Below are 20,196 nucleotides of genomic sequence, written 5' to 3'. Positions count from 1 at the left end.
TGGTTGCATGCCACACTCTGGTCTTGTAGTCCCATTCGGTTTGTCACAAGTTACCAAAGTGTGGCTCAGCTATTGATTCTACTTTTTTATAATTATGATTTACTGAAACTCCAATAGCACTGTCTAATAGGCTTTTCTTTGCATTTTTGTCAGCCAGCTCATTACGGCTAATTCCCACGTGAGCCGGGATCCACTCGAATATTACTTTTACCTTTTTAATAATTAATTTATTATAAAATTTATAATTTTTTTTGATAATTTCCGGTCTGACAGTATTGGAGCCCCCAATGGCCTGCAAGGCACTAAAGTTATCAGAGAAAATGACATAACTATCGGGGCTATTTATTTCATGATATTTTTCATTCCACATCAGAGCATACAGGATGGCCATTAATTCTGAAGTATAGACTGACAAGTTATCCGATAGCCTAGCCCTTATGGCTATTGGTTTGTCAAAACTTTTTGGATTTTTGATAACAAAGGCCATACCTGTTTTACCAGAAATTGGGTCCTTTGATCCGTCAGTAAATATTTGTATTACTTCTGGATACAAGTCCCCAACAACTGCTTTAAATATAATATTTTTAACTTTTAAAATTTCTTTTCTGATGTGACAGTTGACTATTGGAATGTCAATCTGCCACGGGAACTCAAAATTAATATTAGCTCTACTTATTGGCAGACCGACAATTCCACTGGTAGCATCTATTTGTTCAGGTTTTAAACTGTTAATAGGAGAATTAGGCACAAGGCTACGGATTTTATTAAGATATTTCAAGCCCCGCCTGATCCTTCTAAGGGTTTGTGGTAAAACTCCCAGCTCAGCAAGGACGCGGTCATATGGAGTACAGACAGTGCCGCCTACTATGATTTTGAGGGCTCTGCCATATACTGCATCAAGCCACCTATGCTGAGTCTGTGAGGCGCAACCAAATGCCATGGCACCATATTGCAGTCTGGACACAATGAATGCTTCAAAAACATGAGCAGAGTTTTCCTGTCTGCGCCCCATGGTGTGCCTGACAATACTCTTTAAGTAGATTTAATTAAAATGGACAGTTGCCAGTCACCTCAGTAATGTGATTTCCGAAATTAAGCGCACTGTCAAAGATCACTCCTAGGAATTTGATGGACTGCACCTGGTCTATAATAATTTCCTTAAATTTTCACTTAATTTTTCGAAAAATAATACATTTTGTTTTGGCCTTGGAAATGGTAACCCCCCAGGCGGCTTACCATCTACGTAAATTGTCTAAATCAGACTGGAGATCATTTTTAAAGTCATCATATCAATTTCCTATTCTCCAGAATGCGGTGTTGTCTGCAAATAGACCAACACTAAATTTAGTTAAATAACACTTGTATTTGTTGTGATAAGCGCCGTGGCCAAATCGTTAATAAAAAAGAGTATAGCCCCGGGGCTTTACAACGCGGACGAGCACAAAAAGGCACAACAAACTTACTTTATACTTTCACTCGTCTGTCAGCTCCAAGTTAATTAAATTACCTTAATTACAGGTGGTAGTGCTCTTTAAAAACTTGTATAAACTTAATTAACACTGACATATGACAGTGAGCATCCACCTCGCTCACCGGCTCACCTGGGAATGTACTCATATGGAAAAGTTACATACGTGTGTGTGCCGGGGGGGGGGGTTACACACACACGCGCACACATATATACATGTATATATATATGTACGTTTTCCATACAAATAGCATAATATTGCCCCTGTGGTACTCAATAAAAACAAATCAGCTTGTGAGAGGGATATGTGAAAGAGAAATTAAATATACACTAAGGACAGTACACAAACTTGTGCTGACCCTTACCGAAATGACTTATATTTTTCACTTATAAGTGAAGTATAAGTCGTTAATACTTTTCAAGTATAAGTGACTTATAAGTAAAGAATTAGGATTTTGTATGCAAATGAGGTATCACTTATACAAAGTATATGTGACATATAGGTGAAGTGTTAACTATATATATAAGTGAAGTGTAAGTCATTCGCTTATATTTAACAGAAGTGTTAGATATATATAAGTGGCTTATAAGTGAAGTATAAGTGTAACAGAAACTGCTGTATAAGTGAAATGTAAGTGAGGTATAAGTGATTCACCAATATACCAATATACACACCCTATCTGTAAACTACATGTAGCTGTCCACAAAACATAAAAATTGAAGCACAATAGTCTTAACAAACAAAGTGATGTTTAATTCTATCTCACTGCTATATCTACCGGCCTCGGTGGCGTCGTGGTAGGTCATTGGTCTACAGGCTGGGTTCTATCCCAGTCGAGGCATGGGATTTTTAATCCAGATACCGACTCCAAACCCTGAGTGAGTTCTCCGCAAGGCTTAATGGGTAGGTGTAAACCACTTGCACCGACCAGTGATCCATAACTGGTTCAACAAAGGCCATGGTTTGTGCTATCCTGCCTGTGGGAAGTGCAAATAAAAGATCCCTTGCTGCTAATCAGAAGAGTAGCCCATGTAGTGGCGACAGCAGGTTTCCTCTCAAAATCTGTGTGGTCCTTAACCATATGTCTGACGCCATATAACCGTAAATAAAATGTGTTGAATGCGTCGTTAAATAAAACATTTCTTTCTTTTTTTCACTAATATATCTGAACAGTATATGCAAACAAATATTTTATAAATAATATATATATTTATTTCCAACTGTTAGATTGGATTCTCTCACATCCTTTTTCCTCAGTTATGTCCTGTTCAGTGTCATCTTGATATATGTCATCCAACATTCAGATGGGATTCTGAAAAACAAATGTAGTCTGGATAGATCTGCTATGTAATTAGCTATTGTTTATTATTAATGTAAACATTTAGTTCTTTCTGTTAGTTTTAAAAAGACTACCCTAGAGAATCATAGCCTACATAGCCTACCAACTAATTTTCAGTTAAATTTTCAAGTTTACTTTTTTTACCTGGTATCAATCAAATCTTAAGGATAACACAGACTTTGAAATATTCAATGTTGACCTTTAATTTTAATTATGAAGAAATCCAAAAAAAAAAATACATGATATATATTTGAATCTAAAGAATCTGTACCAATTTTCAGGCCTACAAAATATAAACTATTACGAAAAAATAAAGGGTGTTGGACTGGGAGGGAAATAATGAAATTTAAAAAAACCCAACAACATGCATTTGTCTGCATGTATTAGTTTGTACATGTATACTACAATGTATAGAACTGCATGCAACTCCTTTCAAGCTATAGGGGTAAAGCGCTCGATTGATGCATGGTTGACCCATGATCGATCCCTGTCGATGGGCCCTTAGGGCTTTTCTTGGTCCAGCCAGTGCACCACGACTGGTATATTGAAGGCTGTGGTATGTGCTATCCTGTCTGTGGGATAGTGCATATAAAAGATCCCTTGCTACTAATGGAAAATTGTAGCAGGTTTCTTCTCGCTTAATTAATGATTAATTAATCATCGGCTATTGGATGTCAAACATTTGGTAATTCTGACTCTTAGTCATCAGAGGAAACCTGCTACAGCTTTTCTAATGCAGAAAGGGGTCTTTTATATGCACTTTACCACAGACAGGAAAGCACATACCACAGTCTTTGTCCAGTTGTGGTGCACTGGTTAGAACGAGAAAAAGCCCTGCATGCTTGTCAGTGACCATACATGTGATGTCAGATGCTGTTCAAATGTAAACTGGAAGTTACTTTTTTTATTATTAAAATGTTTAATTCAAGATGCTCACTCAAGAATATGGGCGGACAAGGAAAAATAGAAAAAACATAAAACATTCTAATGTTAAGGAAAGTGTAAAAGTTATTATTCTAAAATAGATGTTTTAAAAATTACCAACCAACTGTCATGCAGAGATTGCATGTCCTACTAACCTGATAACACATGTTAAAGTTAGTTTCCAAGTGATCTGGTATAATCAAACATTTTTGAATAATTATGTATAATGGCTTGTGACATTGAACGACCACCTCTTATGCATCAAGTCATGCATCAAGTCATGCATCTTAAAACAAGATTATTGTTTGCTAAATACATACCAGTCACAAATATTTCCATAATATGATGACCAGAATGTGGCGCTGACGATTTTTCTGAAACAAAAAAAAAAAATATATATAACTTGTGTTTCTTGTAATCAAAGTAAATGTCCATTTCATCCTCATGCAAACCAATCCATCCCCAAAGGTATGTCAATATCCTATCCAAGAATTTTGTTGTGTCAGTTTAAGAGTTTTATAGTTTTTTTCAAAAGAGAAGACAAGCGTTTTGAAAAGAAATTAACTGGCATGCATGGGTTGAAAAGGCTTGATACCACACCCCAGTCCAGGGTACAATATTTCACTCGAACCGCCGTTCTGTTCGCGTGTCGGTTACGCAAAATTAAATTTACACGAACCGCAAATTGGTTACGTCGTGACCTGTAAACTTTCAGAAATTAAAACTTGCCAACTTCACGATTACAGGAACTTTATTCACGCAGACATACTACTAGTATTCCAACAAATGTTTTAGGCTGAATTTTAGATACTTGATGCGCAGCAAACCAGTAAACGACGTTATATTGCAACAGTTGTAACTTGCGACCAGTCTAAACTTTTAAAACGTTTTAAAGAAATGTGCTCTGACCTCTAGAGGCGGCTAAATTATCTGCTGCTATTTTATCTCTAAAGGAATATATGTAGACATAATATTAGATTGCCTATAATTTTACATATGTTAAAAACAGTTTTAACGTAAACAGGAATCCACTAATTGAAAAATACTAACATCGCATTATGAGCTTTTAAAAACAAACATTTGGAACATCACTGTAGTATAGACGTACCATCGATAAGTGGAAGTAGCGTAACCAGCACAAAACGAAAAAAGGAATCCCTTCAAATAATTATCTATCTATTTCAAAGGCACAGTACGCATGTGCGTAATGCAAAAACATAATCCGGGAATAGGTCGAGGCTGTATGTAATTGTTCTATAAAATATCCTCTTAAAATTGACTCGGGGAAAAAAGTTAGAAAAAAATGCCTCCGAAAAGGTTCAGAATGCATCTACAGCGGTTCTCAGTTTCAAAATTTTGACAGTGGGAGGCCTCCCGAATCCCCCGGCTCAGGCACGCCTTTTGCGTGCGTAATGCTAAAATAATGTCTGGCTATACGCCCCTGTATTTTGTTTCAGTACTAATTATAATATAATATTGTTAACTTTAGCAAGCATTAAAGTGCTGTGCCAGACCATACACTAAAATTTCAAATTCCATAATTAAATGCTTTCTTAATTCATTGCAATAATATTTTACACCGATAGGTAAAATCAATAATTACGAAAATGCCCCATAAAAGTATTAAAACATCACTCCCGTAGAACACTGCCGGAAACGACCGAGTAAAATTCTCGGTAAAAACATTTGCCTGTAAATAGCCGTGACGTCACGAAGGGAACGTGCTTCACTGAAACCTACCACGAGATGACTTCCAGCGCAAGCGAAAGTGGAACCGACAGCGACTGCCAAGCTCATTGATCATGCGATTCTTCTTTCGATGATGAATAGTGTAGTAATGACGACTGGACTAATATTTGTGCAACACAACAAATAATGCCTTATCAGTTTGAACCTGGAACATCTTACGACGAACCACCGGCCTGACAGATGATGATGAAAAAGGTCGTGGAGACAACTTACCACTAATTTACAACTTTTATTCTTGTTTTGTTCTTTAGCTTTTCGTGCGAATTATTTTGCTACACTGTATATTCTAATACTTGTGATGTAGTAGAAAAGACAATAAATAACTCTTGAATTCTACGAGTCAAGTGGACCCGATATCGGTAATTTCAAGAAATAAACAAAAATGACTTTTAGAGTAAAAGTGTTTTGGAAATAACAAAACAATACTATTTTTTGTGTGCAGTTGTGAAAACAGTCTGCTCAGAAATAAATAACTTATTTTAATTTAAAAAAATAAACAAAAATGACTTTTAGTCCGTCCCATCCATCTATGAAGATGTTTTTTTGTGTGAATAATTTCAGTTTAGTTTGACGTCAAAAAAAAAAAGTAAGTGTTTTGGAAATAACAAAACAATAATATTTTTTGTGTGCAGTTGTGAAAACAGTCTGCTCAGAAATAAATAACTTATAGCACATTCCATAGTATGAAAAAAGGTTTTCTCTGTGGGAAGGTATAGTAAAATTAATTTAATGTATTTTCTTCTCTTTTTTTTACAAAAAAAACCCTACATTTTTGTAGGATGGGACGGACTAGGCTATAGATACTTACTTAATTGTCTGTACTTTATTGTTTTAATGTTCACGAACTGTAAAGAAAAATCTCACAAATGAACGAGATGCAAACAACAACAAATCGGATCTCGATGATTGCACGAACTGTGCATGAGAAAACAAACTGACCGGAGTTGAAAGCATAAACGCAATTTGGGAACATTGACGATATGCACCCCAAGGTCGTTTCGGTGTGGATGGCGTCGGCTTGTTGTCATTTGTTTTGTGTCGCAGAAAAATTGTTGGTACGGTATCTTTTTTAAAAGCCATAACACATGGTATTCCCATATCTCGCTTAAGCCGACAAGCCAGTTAGGATGAATCCCGCAACAACGGTCTCCGGCATTTCTTCCTGTCCAGTATTTCCACGTTGTTTTAATCAAATTCACAAACAGCATTCTCACAGCAAACATTACTAGGAAATGTGTGAAGACTAAATTTATCGGTTTTTGTATTGCTACAGCCGCCACCAACACGCCGTTTAACCATAATAAACACAAAAGAAGCAATGAACAATGGCGCGGACTATCGAAAGGAGTTCCCTTCATGACGTCACGGATCAAATCTTACGGAAATTCCCGAAACGAATTCAGCTGGTTCTGTTTTTCAGGGGACTATTTTTAAGTGGAAAATATACCGGTATATAATGTTTTTACATTTTTTTTTATAATTTTCTAATCATATTAAATAATATCTTGATTGATATAGCTCAATACATCATACATCTGGAACAGCACTTTAAAGACATATTTTTTTGGTAAAATGTTTTTTTTTGTATTTGTTTTAACTTTGTTTGAGCTAGAAACTATGTATTTAAAATATAATTTCAACGTAATTTTGAGGTAACCAATCCGATAACCCACGGGTTATGCAAATATAATTCACGTAACCGAACAAATGGTTACCTAGGTAAAAAAACACGTGAACTGACTTCCGGTTACCTCAGATTTCGAAATATTGTCCCCTACAGTCAAAGTAATATGAAACAATTTTTATAATATAAATACAAAATGCAACCAAAGATGTGTTGTACATATTTGGGGGCATCCATACCGACAGTTGGGGGTGAAGTGAACAGAGTAAACAAGTAACACAAAATATAATGGTATAAATATTTTAATTTTATATATATTCTCAGCAAACAGTAAGTATGCATAGATCGGCAATTGTTGCACGATTTCGTATGTATTTCATCTTGGTAAGTGCTATCCTGTTGTGGGATGGTGCATAGATAAAAATACATTGCTACTAATTAATTTTTAGCAGACTACCTCAAACAATTATGTCAAAATTACCTGTTTGACATCCAATAGCCAATGATTAATAAATCAATGTGCTCTAGTGGTGTCTTTAAACAAAACAAACTTACTTTTTGTATAGACAATGAATCCATGACGTTTTGCCCCCAGTTTGACCTGTTCGCCCCATGTACCAGTTCGCCCCCAACTGTTTGCTTGTTCACCCCCAACTATTTGTCAGTTCGCCCCCAAATCCCAATATTGAATTATTTCTTACTTTTAAACAATTACTGTATTGTTTCTTTAGAGGCATGTTAAACCGTGTGTGTGTTTCTTTTCTTAGAGGGGAGGGATTGTCGTCTTTCCACGATTTGGTTGGATCCTGAGTCAGTGCGGGCACATTTGACATAATCACCAGTTTAATTAATTAATTAATACATATAAATCTTTATGGGGGTGAACTGGTACCTTTGTTGGGGCGAACTGGTTAAGCATGCGAGGGTGAACTGACATCCGATTTGGGGGCGAAACGTCTGGTACCCTAAACAATTGAGGTTTATTGTATCCCAAACCAAATTTTACTTTCAAATAATTAATTTTGTATGTACAAAAAAAATATGAATGCATGACGTTGCGACCCCAAGCCTGATCACCAGAAAGGATTATGAAATATACACATTATGTTGCTTAAAATTATAAAACAAAATGTTTTATAAGCTAAAAAAAAAGATCAATTAATAACTATCTCTAACCGTACATTAATTCTAACAAATATTTAAAAAATTTGTTGGGGGGGGGGGGGGGGGGGATAAGGAAGACTTGCCAAACAACCAATTACCTAAGCCAAAATCATTTTTATTACCTAACATAATATTAGGGGAGGGGGCGAACCTTCTAATAGTTGGGGGTGAACTGACTGAGGGCGAACTGGTTTGGGGATGAAACATATGATACCCCAAAACAATATATATTACTAAGTAAAATGAAAAATGACTACTACTTGTGATACTTTAAATAAATTAAACCAATTAAAACTAAATTAATTTGTAAACAAAGACTGCTGACCTAGATGTATCAGAGTACCTGAAACTGGTCATGTGACCTAAATCGCCCCAAAAAAGCATTACTATCGTTGTAAAAATCTGTACCCATCTGTGAAATAACAAAAACAATTCTGTAATAAATGCATCAATTTGGCATCTTAAAATATTTATTTTGCAGTTAAATGTATTATTTATGACGTCAATGTGACCTATGTGTATTTAAATTGCCCCCGAAAAATATGCCTTGATCGGCCATTTTGGAAATTTTCTGTGTCATGACCCAATGTAGCATCATGTAGAACACGTTACATTCGTTCAATTGTCATCAAACATCACACAATATTAGAACAAATACAGTTAAAAATGTCAACTTATATATTAAAGACTCGATGTAGTACGTACATCTGTGTAGACATTCTACTACAAATACTAATAATGAGTAACCTCATGTAGTACGTGCATCTGTGTAGACATTCTACTATAAATACTAATAGTGAGAGACTCAATGTAGTACGTACATCTGTGTAGACATTCTACAACAAATACTAATAGTGAGAGCCATTCTGCACCCAGATTTAGAACATGCACTTTAAACCTCAAAAACACTTTGAACTTATGTTGTATATTAACTGGATAACTTTATCACACACCAATATACATTGTACTTTGAAATAAATATATACACACTCATGCCAATCCTGTAGTATTCTTTTTCTTACATATTCTGAAAAAACCCAAACGTTTTATAATAAATTTAAACACCTGTGAAAACTAAAACCTATTTACAGACTGAAACTTACTTTTCCAGGAAAAAAATGACATACATCATATAAAACTACAAGGAAGAATTTCACAACTGGATCAGACATTTTTAAGCAGTACGAATTCGAAGGTATGTTCAGTTTTATTTCAAACTAATCATGTCATCAGTTGTCCAGTCTGTTATTTGTGTTCTGTCGCTTCATTCTGATAGCGATTAATTCATTGATTTTACACACACACACACACACACACACACACATATATATATATACTAAAAAAAACCCCGCATAGGCGAAATATTCATGGAATTATCTCTTTAATACAAAGTGGCATAATTTTGTTATTTATGATCGTATCACAGTCAAGTTTGACATGAGTATGTGACAATGTTTGTGCTATGGAATGACGGCAGTGGAGGCGTTTTCGTCACAAAACATCGTCGCACGAGGGCACTGAACTCAGTAACTTGTGTGACCACCAGCAGCAGCAATCACTGCGCGACATCTCCTTCACATAGACTGAATGAGTCTTTGAATTTGGGCACGTGGAATCCTATCCCATTCTTCATGCAGTGCATGTGACAGTTGCGGAAGCGTCTGGGGCTCCAGGTCACGCTGATGTACACGTCTGTCCAGTTCATCCCATAGATGTCCAGTGGGGTTGAGATCTGGCGATCTTGATGGCCATGGAAGCAAATTAATGTTCTCATTCTGTCGGAAATCCATTGTTACATGTGCTGTATGCGGCCTGGCATTGTCCTGCTGGAAGAGTTCTCTCTGTCGATCCAAAATGAGAAGCATGTGATGGGAAGAATTTCATCCCGGTAGTGTCAGTTTGCCTTGTTCGAAAACAAGTTCACTTCTGCTGGTGTATGAGATGGCTCCCCACATCATGACACTCCCTGCACCGAATCTGTCAACTTGGGCGACACAGTTGTTGGCAAAACGTTGTTGCGGCGTCTGTAAAAACGTTGTCGTCCATCACGTCGCTGTAGAAGGAAACGTGACTTGTCGCTGAACCATACTCGCCACCAGTTTCCCATATTCCACCCCTGTACATTCGTGCACCAGTGAACACATAAATGTCGATGTTGACGTCGCAGGATGGGGCCAACATACGGTCTCCTAGCCTGTAAACCAGCTCCTCGAAGTCGGTCCCGAATGGTTTGTGCAGACACACTTCTCAAACCAGGTATGCGTCCAGCAGTGTTTGTTGCTGTGGCAGTTCGGTGACGCAAGTGCAGAACCCGGATATAGCGATCTTGTGTTGCAGTTGTTATGCGAGGTCTTCCACTTCTGGGCTGGTCTTCAGCTGATTGAAACGGTTGGTACCTGTTCCAGAGACATGAAATGATGCTCTGATGGACATTCATGTGGCGTGTAACTGCTGATTGCGATTCACCCTAACTGGAGCTGGCCTTTTGTAATGTTTCGATTCGGGAGGCTTAGTTCTGGCATCTTGTAACTCGTCTACGTCGAAATGGAAATGATTTTCCTGCAATTGTCGCGCAACGTGCCACAACGTGTGTTAAATGTGTTTTAGGGTGCATTTGGATATGCTGTCCCATTCCAGGAACATTAACAAACATGGTCATTCAGCAACATTGTACCAAAAAACTATATTTTGTAAAATCAAACACTTTTCTTCTTTCCCTATCACCTATGCCTTTCTTTTGTGACAGAGTGTATATATATATATATATATATATATATATATACTACCAGTTCTTGTCAAATAACTGTGGGGGTCAGACAACGGGGTACAGTACATGTATTGATTTCCCAGTAGTGGTAATGATATAGCACAGTAGTTATTTTAAAATCTGAAACGTGAGCTACATAGGGGTAGTTTTGTGGATCGACGCCACTCCACCACCGATTAATTTTTATTTTTTATTAAATATATTTTTTGTGTCAAATGAGGACCGGCTATAGACATGGCAAATAATGAACAGTATATTATTTCATGACAAAATTACGGCGAATTCGCTCAAATAAAATAATAAACAGTCAACACATAAACTCAGGATTTTATTTTATTTATTATTAAGCTTTTTAAAACATTTATTTTATTTTTATTTATTTATTTGTTGGTCTTTTTTTGTGTGTTTATTTTTGTTTATTATTTTATTATTATTATTATTATTATTATTAATTAATTATAATATTATTATTATTTATTATTTATTTGTTTCTTTTTCTTTTTTCTCTGTTGTTGTTTTTAAAGAGCTACATATACATGACCACTGGAGCCGCGTGTGCAGGAATGTTAGTGAAGGTGGGGGGGGGGGGGGGGCCGAGACTGAGGAGAGTGAAGGTTTATGGAAGAAAGGGGGGGGGGTGTCGATATATGCTCCCCCAGAAAATATATTTGGAAAAAGAAATCGTGTTTGCTTGGACAGGTGCTTGAGCGAGCATTTTGTTATTTATTTACTTTGTTTTCTTCTTATTTTTGGGGTGTTATTTTGTTTTCTGTTTTTGTTTTTTTATTATTATTTTTTTTTAATTTTTTTTTTTTATTTCTTGTTGTTTTGTCTTTGTTATGTAGTTCCCTGACGTCATTAATTTAGTTCTCCGCAAGGCTCAGTGGGTAGGTGTAAACCACTTGCACCGACCAATGATCCATAACTGGTTCAAGAAAGGCCATGGTTTGTGCTATCCTGTCTGGGAAGCGCAAATAAAAGATCCCTTGCTGCTAATCGGAAAGAGTAACCCATGAAGTGGCGACAGCGGGTTTCCTCTCAAAATCTGTGTGGTCCATAACCATATGTCTGACGCCATATAATCATAAATAAAATGTGTTGAGTGCGTCGTTAAATAAAACATTTCTTTCTTTTTTACTATATGATATTAAATTAATTTTCTTACACGCACGTTAGTGAGAATGTGTTACTAAATAACAAATTTCTTTCTTTCATTAATTTAGTGGGGGGGGGGGACGTAGGTCAGTGGTACAGCGCTCGCCTTATGCGCGGTCGATCTAGGATCGATTCCCGTCAGTGGTCTCATTGGGCTATTTGTCATTCCAGCCAGTGCTCCACATCTGATATAGCAAAGACTGTGGTATGTACTATCCTGTCTGTTGGTTGGTGCGTATAAAAGATGCCTTGCTGCTAATCGAAAAGAGTAACCCATTTATTCATAGTGTCATTACTGATATACAGGATTGCAAACGATTCGCCACACATTTTTATGAGGATTACAACTAATATTCTGGGTAGAATGATGCAAATACTTGGTGAAGTTGTTTTTTTCTCACGAATTTGAGGATTCACTAAAAATACATTTACCTATACATGTAACACATTTGGCATAATTATGAATATGACAGGATGGAAAATGAAGGCATATGACCATGATGATTAGATATTTCCGCGTTTGATTAACAATTTCGTGATTTCGCTATTTAAAATGCTTCTGTTACTAAAACAAACACATGTATCAGCTTATTATCATTTAGTACACAATTTTTTTTTTTTTGACAACTCGTCTTCATTGTTTTTGTTTTTGTTTACCCTACTTCGCATAGGACGTTCTCTTTACACCAAATTTGAAATCGTTTAACTATGTGATTATTCAGGGGATGCCCCTCACATGATTCAAATTAAATAATACGGTAAACGTGAATACTTTAAATTCAGTTCTTTTTTCTTCTGATTGACGGATCACTGCCGTAATTCAGTTATTTTGTCTTCTGATTGACGGATCACTACCGTAATTCAGTTATTGTTTCTTCTGATTGACGGATCACCACCGTAATTCAGTTATTTTTTCTTCTGATTGACGGATCACCGCCGTAATTCAGTTGTTTTTTCTTCTGATTGACAGATCACCGCCGTAATTCAGTTATTTGTTCTTCTGATTGACGGATCACCGCCGTAATTCAGTTATTTTTTCTTCTGATTGACGGATCACCACCGTAATTCAGTTATTGTTTCTTCTGATTGACAGATCATCGCCGTAATTCAGTTATTTTTTCTTCTGATTGACGGATCACCGCCGTAATTCAGTTATTTTTTCTTCTGATTGACGGATCACCGCCGTAATTCAGTTATTTTTTCTTCTGATTGACGGATCACCGCCGTAATTCAGTTATTTTTCAACAACATTAATAATAAGTTGGACATGGTGGTTATGTAGATGGTTAAATAAAATACTTTTACGAACAAATCAAAATAATAGTTTGTTGCAACTTTAAATTTGCAACTTTTAATTTTAGAACATGGCGATTAACCACGTAACCGATTTGCCGTAAATTTGAAGTTAGGTTACTGACAGACGTGAAAAGGTGCACCTTGTTTTTATAACATTCAGGAACTGCCTCTAAGACATAGTGTAGGATAAAACCTGTTTATACTGCGTTTGACAGACATTTGTTAATAATATATCACGAGAAATCAACTGAATGGATTTAAAAGTGTAATATGCCATATTTTTATTATAGTAGTTCAGGACATGATGTATCATTTTAGTTTGATATATCTGCTGTCAAAATGAATTCAGATTTTAGGCTTAAAATTAGGTGTATTAATTTACTACAACACTTGTTCTGTTTCAGATCAGAAGTTCTCAAATAATGGATCGTACTAAAATCAACATTCTCCAAAACATCCACGAAGAGATGGTCAAAGGTACATTCAATGACCTTGACATTATCTGTGAGAATGGGACAACGAGCGCAAACCGTTTGGTCCTGGCAGCGATGTCATCTTACTTCCGGGCAATGTTAACATCAGACATGACAGAGAGTCGGACGGGCGTCTTAAATCTGCCCACGGTCTCGGTGTCGGTGTTCCAGGATATTCTTAAGATGTCTTTCTGTTCAGTGGATCTTGTAAATGAAGATAACTGCATCAAAATGTTAGACGCATGCGAAATGATGCAGCTTGATGACATCAAAGATCTGTGTCATTGTTATCTTAAGAAAAGTCTAGTGATCAACACCGACAATTGTCTACACTGGTGGAGACTTCTGAATCGCTACAATGTTCCTGATTTGTCCAGGAGAGCATTCTCTTATCTGACAGAAAACTTGACCGACTTTGTTGAAAGAGAAAACATTTTTCATTTGTCAAAGACAGAACTCTTAGAAGTATTGTCTAAAGATGATTTGAAATGTAAAGAAGATGTAATTATGAAAGGTGTCATGAAGTGGATTGAAAGGAACAACCCGGATGCAGATGATGTAAAAGGTATATTTGAAATGATCAGAATTGATCTTGTTGATGCAAAGTTCCTCATTGCCAATGTGGTATTTTCTAAATTAATTTCAGAAAATAACTCTGTTCAGCAAATGATAAAAGATGTGACACTTTCAAAACTTTGTACACTGTCTACCAGCAGATTTCGTAGTGGGCGTCCAAATGTTTTTGTGTTGTACTACAACAAAACGTCACTTCTGTCTTGTTTTACATCAGATGGGACATGGGAAGACGCTCCACCTGCTCCAGTAGATCCTGGATGGTGTTATTCAGCAGCAAGACTAGATAACAAGATCTACATCACTGGTGGTGGCATTAGAGGAAAATGTACACTCGTTTACGACGTCTGTAGAAGAGAGTGGGGAACAGGTCCAGATCTCGAACAACAACGCATTATTCACTGCATGGCCACAGCTAATTCTAAAGTGTATGCAATTGGTGGTGGGTACAGCAACACGATTGAAGAGATGAGCGAGAGTGGAACACGTACGCTGGCAGGTTGTTGGAGATTTGAAACAGAAGAGAGAACATGCATTCGCTGCTACAGTTGGACACAACATTCTGGTGATGGGTGGACTGAGTGGTGAAAGTGGATCAGATGTTATCCAGTGTTTCAATACAGCGACTCGCTGTGTGTCTAACCTCAGCTCACGTTTACCATACAGCTCGATGTGTCTGAGAGGTTCGGTTCACCTCCCTGATGTATATCTGCTGGACAATGATGGAAATGTGATGCACGTCCAGGTCACTGACAGTGATGGTGAAATCAAGATTGAAGTCAAGTCAACAGCGAAATGGCGATCATTTCAATATTATTTTGGTGTAGTATGGCAGAACGGAAGCTTGCTGTCCTTCAGTGGCTGTGACACTAAGTGTAAAATTATAAAATACAACCTGGCTGAAGGGAAAGAGGACAATATAACTTTCCCAGAATCAACGAGACGTGGTTATGTGTATGGTGTTCTGCCAGTGTCTCATAAAGTATAACAGATTTTGGATTGAGTTTATTCTGGGACATAACATCGTTTGTATTTAATCTCACTGATCAAGTGGGTCTCTTCCTATTAGGATCTATTTAAATTATGCGTAAAACATTAATAGCAGTTTGATGAATTTGGTCACAAAACCTGTAGAGAAACTAAAATTTGATTTAACCAAAAAAAACAACAACATAATAATAAAAATAATAAATAAATAAATAAAAAATGCACCAAAATTATAACGCCTTAAATAAATGTATTCAATTGTTTCTCGAATTATCTTTTTGATCGATTAATTAAATATATTCGTTGAAATCAATTTTAATTTGTATATTTGGCGATTTTGATAACAAAGGCTAAAGATGGGGTCGGGCACCACTTCACCTATTTTGGTTTGTGACTGGATTATGGCTACGGAGCTATAAACCGTGGGATAAGGCTTTATTTTGTTTGGCTAATTCTAGGTGTTTAAAGCTGCTGTTATAACAGTGTTTACTAGTGCAAAAGACAAACGTAACAACACTTTTAATAAACTCGAGCTGCGGCTCGTCTTCACAATAAACGTACATCATGAAAAACGTCTTGTCATTATGAAGACGATAATAACGGAAAGGTATCTTGTCAGTTATTTCCCTTTATTGGATTGGGTCCATCTCAAAGAGAAAAAGAAGAAAAACAATCGTACTGTACGGAGAACTTTCGTATAAGACTGACTGTTTGCAACACAATGCGCTTCGTGCATTAACACAGGTGTCAATTCAGTGTTTTACTTATGTGTATAATCAAATAATTAATGTGCGTAATCAAATAATGTGTTTCTGGTTGTGTGTGTAACATATTGACCAAGTGCTTATTTCTTACGATCCCTAGTTCTCGTTCCAGGCAGGGCACCACGACTGGTTTATCAAAGGTGTCAATTCAGTGTTTTACTTATGTGTATAATCAAATAATTAATGTGCGTAATCAAATAATGTGTTTCTGGTTGTGTGTGTAACATATTGACCAAGTGCTTATTTCTTACGATCCCTAGTTCTCGTTCCAGCCAGGGCACCACGACTAGTTTATCAAAGGCCGTGGTGTGTACTACCCTGTCTGTGTAGTCCTACACCATATGTTTGATTATGAGAGACTAGAATACAGCATTCGTGGCTGTTAGACACCGTTACGGTCCCTAGTTCTCGTTCCAGCCAGGGCACCACGACTGGTTTATCAAAGGCTGTGGTGCGTACTACCCTGTCTGTGTAGTCCTTCACCATATGTTTGACTATGAGAGATTAGAATACAGCATTCGTGGCTGTTAGACACCCTTACAGTCCCTAGCTCTCGTTCCAGCCAGGACACCACGACTGGTTTATCAAAGGTCGTGGTGCGTACTACCCTGTCTGTGGGATGGTGCATATAAAAAATCCCTTGCTGCTAATCGCAAAGAGTAGCCAATGAAGTGGCGATATTGAATTTCCTCTCTCATTATCTGTGTGGTCCTTCACCATATGTTTGACGTCGTTAAATAAAAGATTTCTTTCTTTCCCTTACGGTCTCACGATATATAAAGACCGAAAACGCATTCCGTCTTTGATTAGACATGAAGTCAAAGGTCATTCTTCTCTCTCATATATGATGTTACCATGTGTTACACCGTGTATATATTAAGGGTCTCACGTGTAATGTTTATAAAGTGTGTGTCGTCATATATGATGTTACCATGTGTTACACCTTGTATATATTAAGGGTCTCACCAGTAATGTTTATAAAGTATGTGTCGTCATATATGATGTTATAAAGTATGTGTCATCATATATGATGTTACCGTGTGTTACGCCGTGTATATATTAAGGGTCTCACGGGTAATGTTTATAAAGTGTGTGTCATCATATATGATGTTACCGTGTATATATTAAGGGTCTCACGTGTAATGTTTATAAAGTGTGTGTCATCATATATGATGTTACCGTGTGTTACGCCATGTATATATTAAGGGTCTCACGTGTAATGTTTATAAAGTGTGTGTCGTCATATATGATGTTACCGTGTGTTACACCGTGTATATATTAAGGGTCTCACGTGTAATGTTTATAAAGTGTGTGTCGTCATATATTATGTTACCGTGTGTTACACCGTGTATATATTAAGGGTCTCACGTGTAATGTTTATAAAGTGTGTGTCATCATATATGATGTTACCGTGTGTTACACCGTGTATATATTAAGGGTCTCACGTGTAATGTTTATAAAGTATGCGTCGTCATATAGGATGTAACTATGTGTTACACCTTGTATATATTCTGAATATGTTTGTATAGACAGCTAAAATAAACCAGTCTATGTATACACTCAATAGTGTTATCTTTCTTGTACATACTCTCACAAGCCAGCCGATGTATTTGTCGTGCCGGGGTGTCGTTAGACATCTATTCTATTAATTTCTCACTATCCACTAACAAGTAACCATTAACAGCTGAAATCACTGCTGTGTAGCCAGGAAAGAAGGAAGGACCACACAGATATTGAGAGAGGAAACCCGCTGTCGCCACTTCATGAGCTACTCTTTTCGATTAGAAGCCAGGGATCTTTTATATGCACCATCCCACAGACAGGATAGTACATACCACGGCCTTTGTTACACCAGTTGTGAAGCACTGGATGGCACGGGAGATAGCCTAATGGGCCCACCGACGGGAGTCGATCCGAAATCGATAGTGCTTCAGGCGAGGGCTGTACCACTGAGCTACATCCCGTCCACGTGCACCCAGGACAGCGTGCCTGAACCTTAATTAGATATAAGCACGAATATCAGCTGTAATTAAGTGAAATAAGTGTTTTCTCGCTATACATTGGCAATGTTTTAAAGTATGTATCATGTTACATTATATGTTAATACGCTTTGTATATAACACCACCCCCCACTCGCACCCCGTCGGTGATCCTAATGAGGTATTTCTCGTTCCAGCTAGTGCACCACGGCTGTTGTATCCAAGTCTATGATATGTGCTATCGTGTGTGGGATAGTCCAAATGTATTAACCGTTTTATAAAGTGTGTATCATCATACATTAGTTACCTCGGTTCAGTAAGCCCAATGGCCTATTTCTCGTTTCAGCCAGTGCACCACGACTGTTTTATGATACAGTATCAACGGCTATGGTATGTGCTATCCTGTGTGGGATAGTCCAAATAAAAGATGCCTTGCTACTAATAGAAATTAAATAATACCGGCCTCGGTGGTATAGTGATTAAACCATCGAACTTAAGGCTGGTAGGTACTGGGTTCGCACCCTGGGACCGGCTACCACCCAAAATGAGTGTTTTTCTTTTAATGGGTAGGTGTAAGGCTAACCACTAACCCACTGTCCTGGTCAGACAGCCCAGATAGCTGAGGCGTGTGCCCAGCGTGGTTCAACCGTAATTGGATATAAGCACGAAAATAAGTACACATGAATGAACGAATGAATGAATAGAAAAATGTAACGGGTTTCCTCTCTAAAACTATTTCAAAATTGCAAACTATTTGACAAGTGTGTTTGTGTGTGTGTGTGTGTCATTCTGTGTGTGTGTGTGTCAGTGTGTGTGTGTGGATATGCGAGTGTGTGTGTGTTTGTGTGTGTATATGGATGTGTGTGCGTGCGTGTGTGTAATCTCTAGTGAAGGAGACACTAGTGGGGGTGGAGCTAGCAGGCGTATTTTTATCATTATTTATATAGAGTAGGGCAAACAAACCGTACATTTTCTTCCTCAAGTTGAATAATGGAGGGGCGGGGGGAGCACGAAGCGAATAATGGCTGGGGGGGGGGGAGATCAACCTAACTCGGGCTCTTGCAAACAAAAGAGAACTTATTTTAACTCAAATATAACTTTAGGAAATTTACTATATCTACATTTGTTTTGTGTGTTGTCCTTACAGATTTCATTCTTTATGAGAAAGTCTTTGTAACATGATATCCTAGCTAATAACATAAAGCGTCAGAAGGGTTGAGTGGGGTGGGGGAGGGGGCGGTGTGGTAGGGGCAGAGCAGCACAAGTTGCTGGTGGAGGTCCCACTTGCTACAGCAATACCGTATTATTGTTTTCAGATGAATGTGCTATGTATGCGATGTGATATAAAACTATGACATGCTATGTTTTGTTCTAGGCCTAAAAAAAGAAAATTGGACCCCTACCTCAAAATGGGGAGACGCATAGAGAGTGAATGTAATCGAAAAACATTCCGACCTACCCTACCTAATTTTTCTAGACCCCGTCCTGGAACTACACATTTTATATTTAAAAACAACCCATTGTTAATCGATATCTTAAAACAGTAAACGTTTTCAAACGAATATGCTTGAAATGTTACGTTAACTTTAACGGCAATGGTATTTGATTTGGTGCATTGTAACCTCAAGGAAACGACACACCTCATATATACAAGTAATGTGGCGATTTCTTTTTTAATGTGGCTACAAAATTCGGATGGTGCATATAAAAGATCCCTTGCTACTAATGGAAATTTATAGCTGGTTTCCTCTCTAAGACTATATGTCAAATGTTTAACATCCAATAGCCGATGAATAATAAATCAATTTGCTTTTGTGTTGTCGTTAAACAAAACAAACCTTAGCGTTAATGTGACAGCAAGTTCGTTTAAAGCAAACACAGGGGCGTAGCGTGATCTGGACCGTGGGGGGGGGGGGGGGGGGGGGGGGGGGGG

The 20,196-nt window shown here is 37.4% G+C and overlaps 1 protein-coding gene across 5 annotated transcripts in view; it reads left to right on the top strand.

Annotated features, from left to right (window-relative positions):
- LOC121386403 (ectoderm-neural cortex protein 1-like) overlaps window positions 1–17,848 on the top strand; it is a 38,905-nt gene extending 21,057 nt beyond the window's left edge. For 4 of the 5 annotated variants that reach the window (XM_041517286.1, XM_041517290.1, XM_041517289.1 and 1 more), the window contains 2 exons: window positions 9,381–9,464; window positions 13,892–17,848. In XM_041517286.1, the coding sequence (XP_041373220.1) occupies window positions 9,381–9,464; window positions 13,892–15,121 (1,314 nt within the window). In that variant the 3' untranslated portion in view covers window positions 15,122–17,848. The remainder of the gene's footprint in view (window positions 1–9,380; window positions 9,465–13,891) is intronic. The other variant, XR_005959648.1, reaches the window with a different exon arrangement.
- Window positions 17,849–20,196: the final 2,348 nt, after the last annotated feature.

Source organism: Gigantopelta aegis, chromosome 12, assembly GCF_016097555.1.
Source record: "Gigantopelta aegis isolate Gae_Host chromosome 12, Gae_host_genome, whole genome shotgun sequence".
NCBI lineage: Eukaryota > Metazoa > Mollusca > Gastropoda > Neomphalida > Peltospiridae > Gigantopelta > Gigantopelta aegis.
This window is presented reverse-complemented; position numbering and strand designations above follow the sequence as displayed.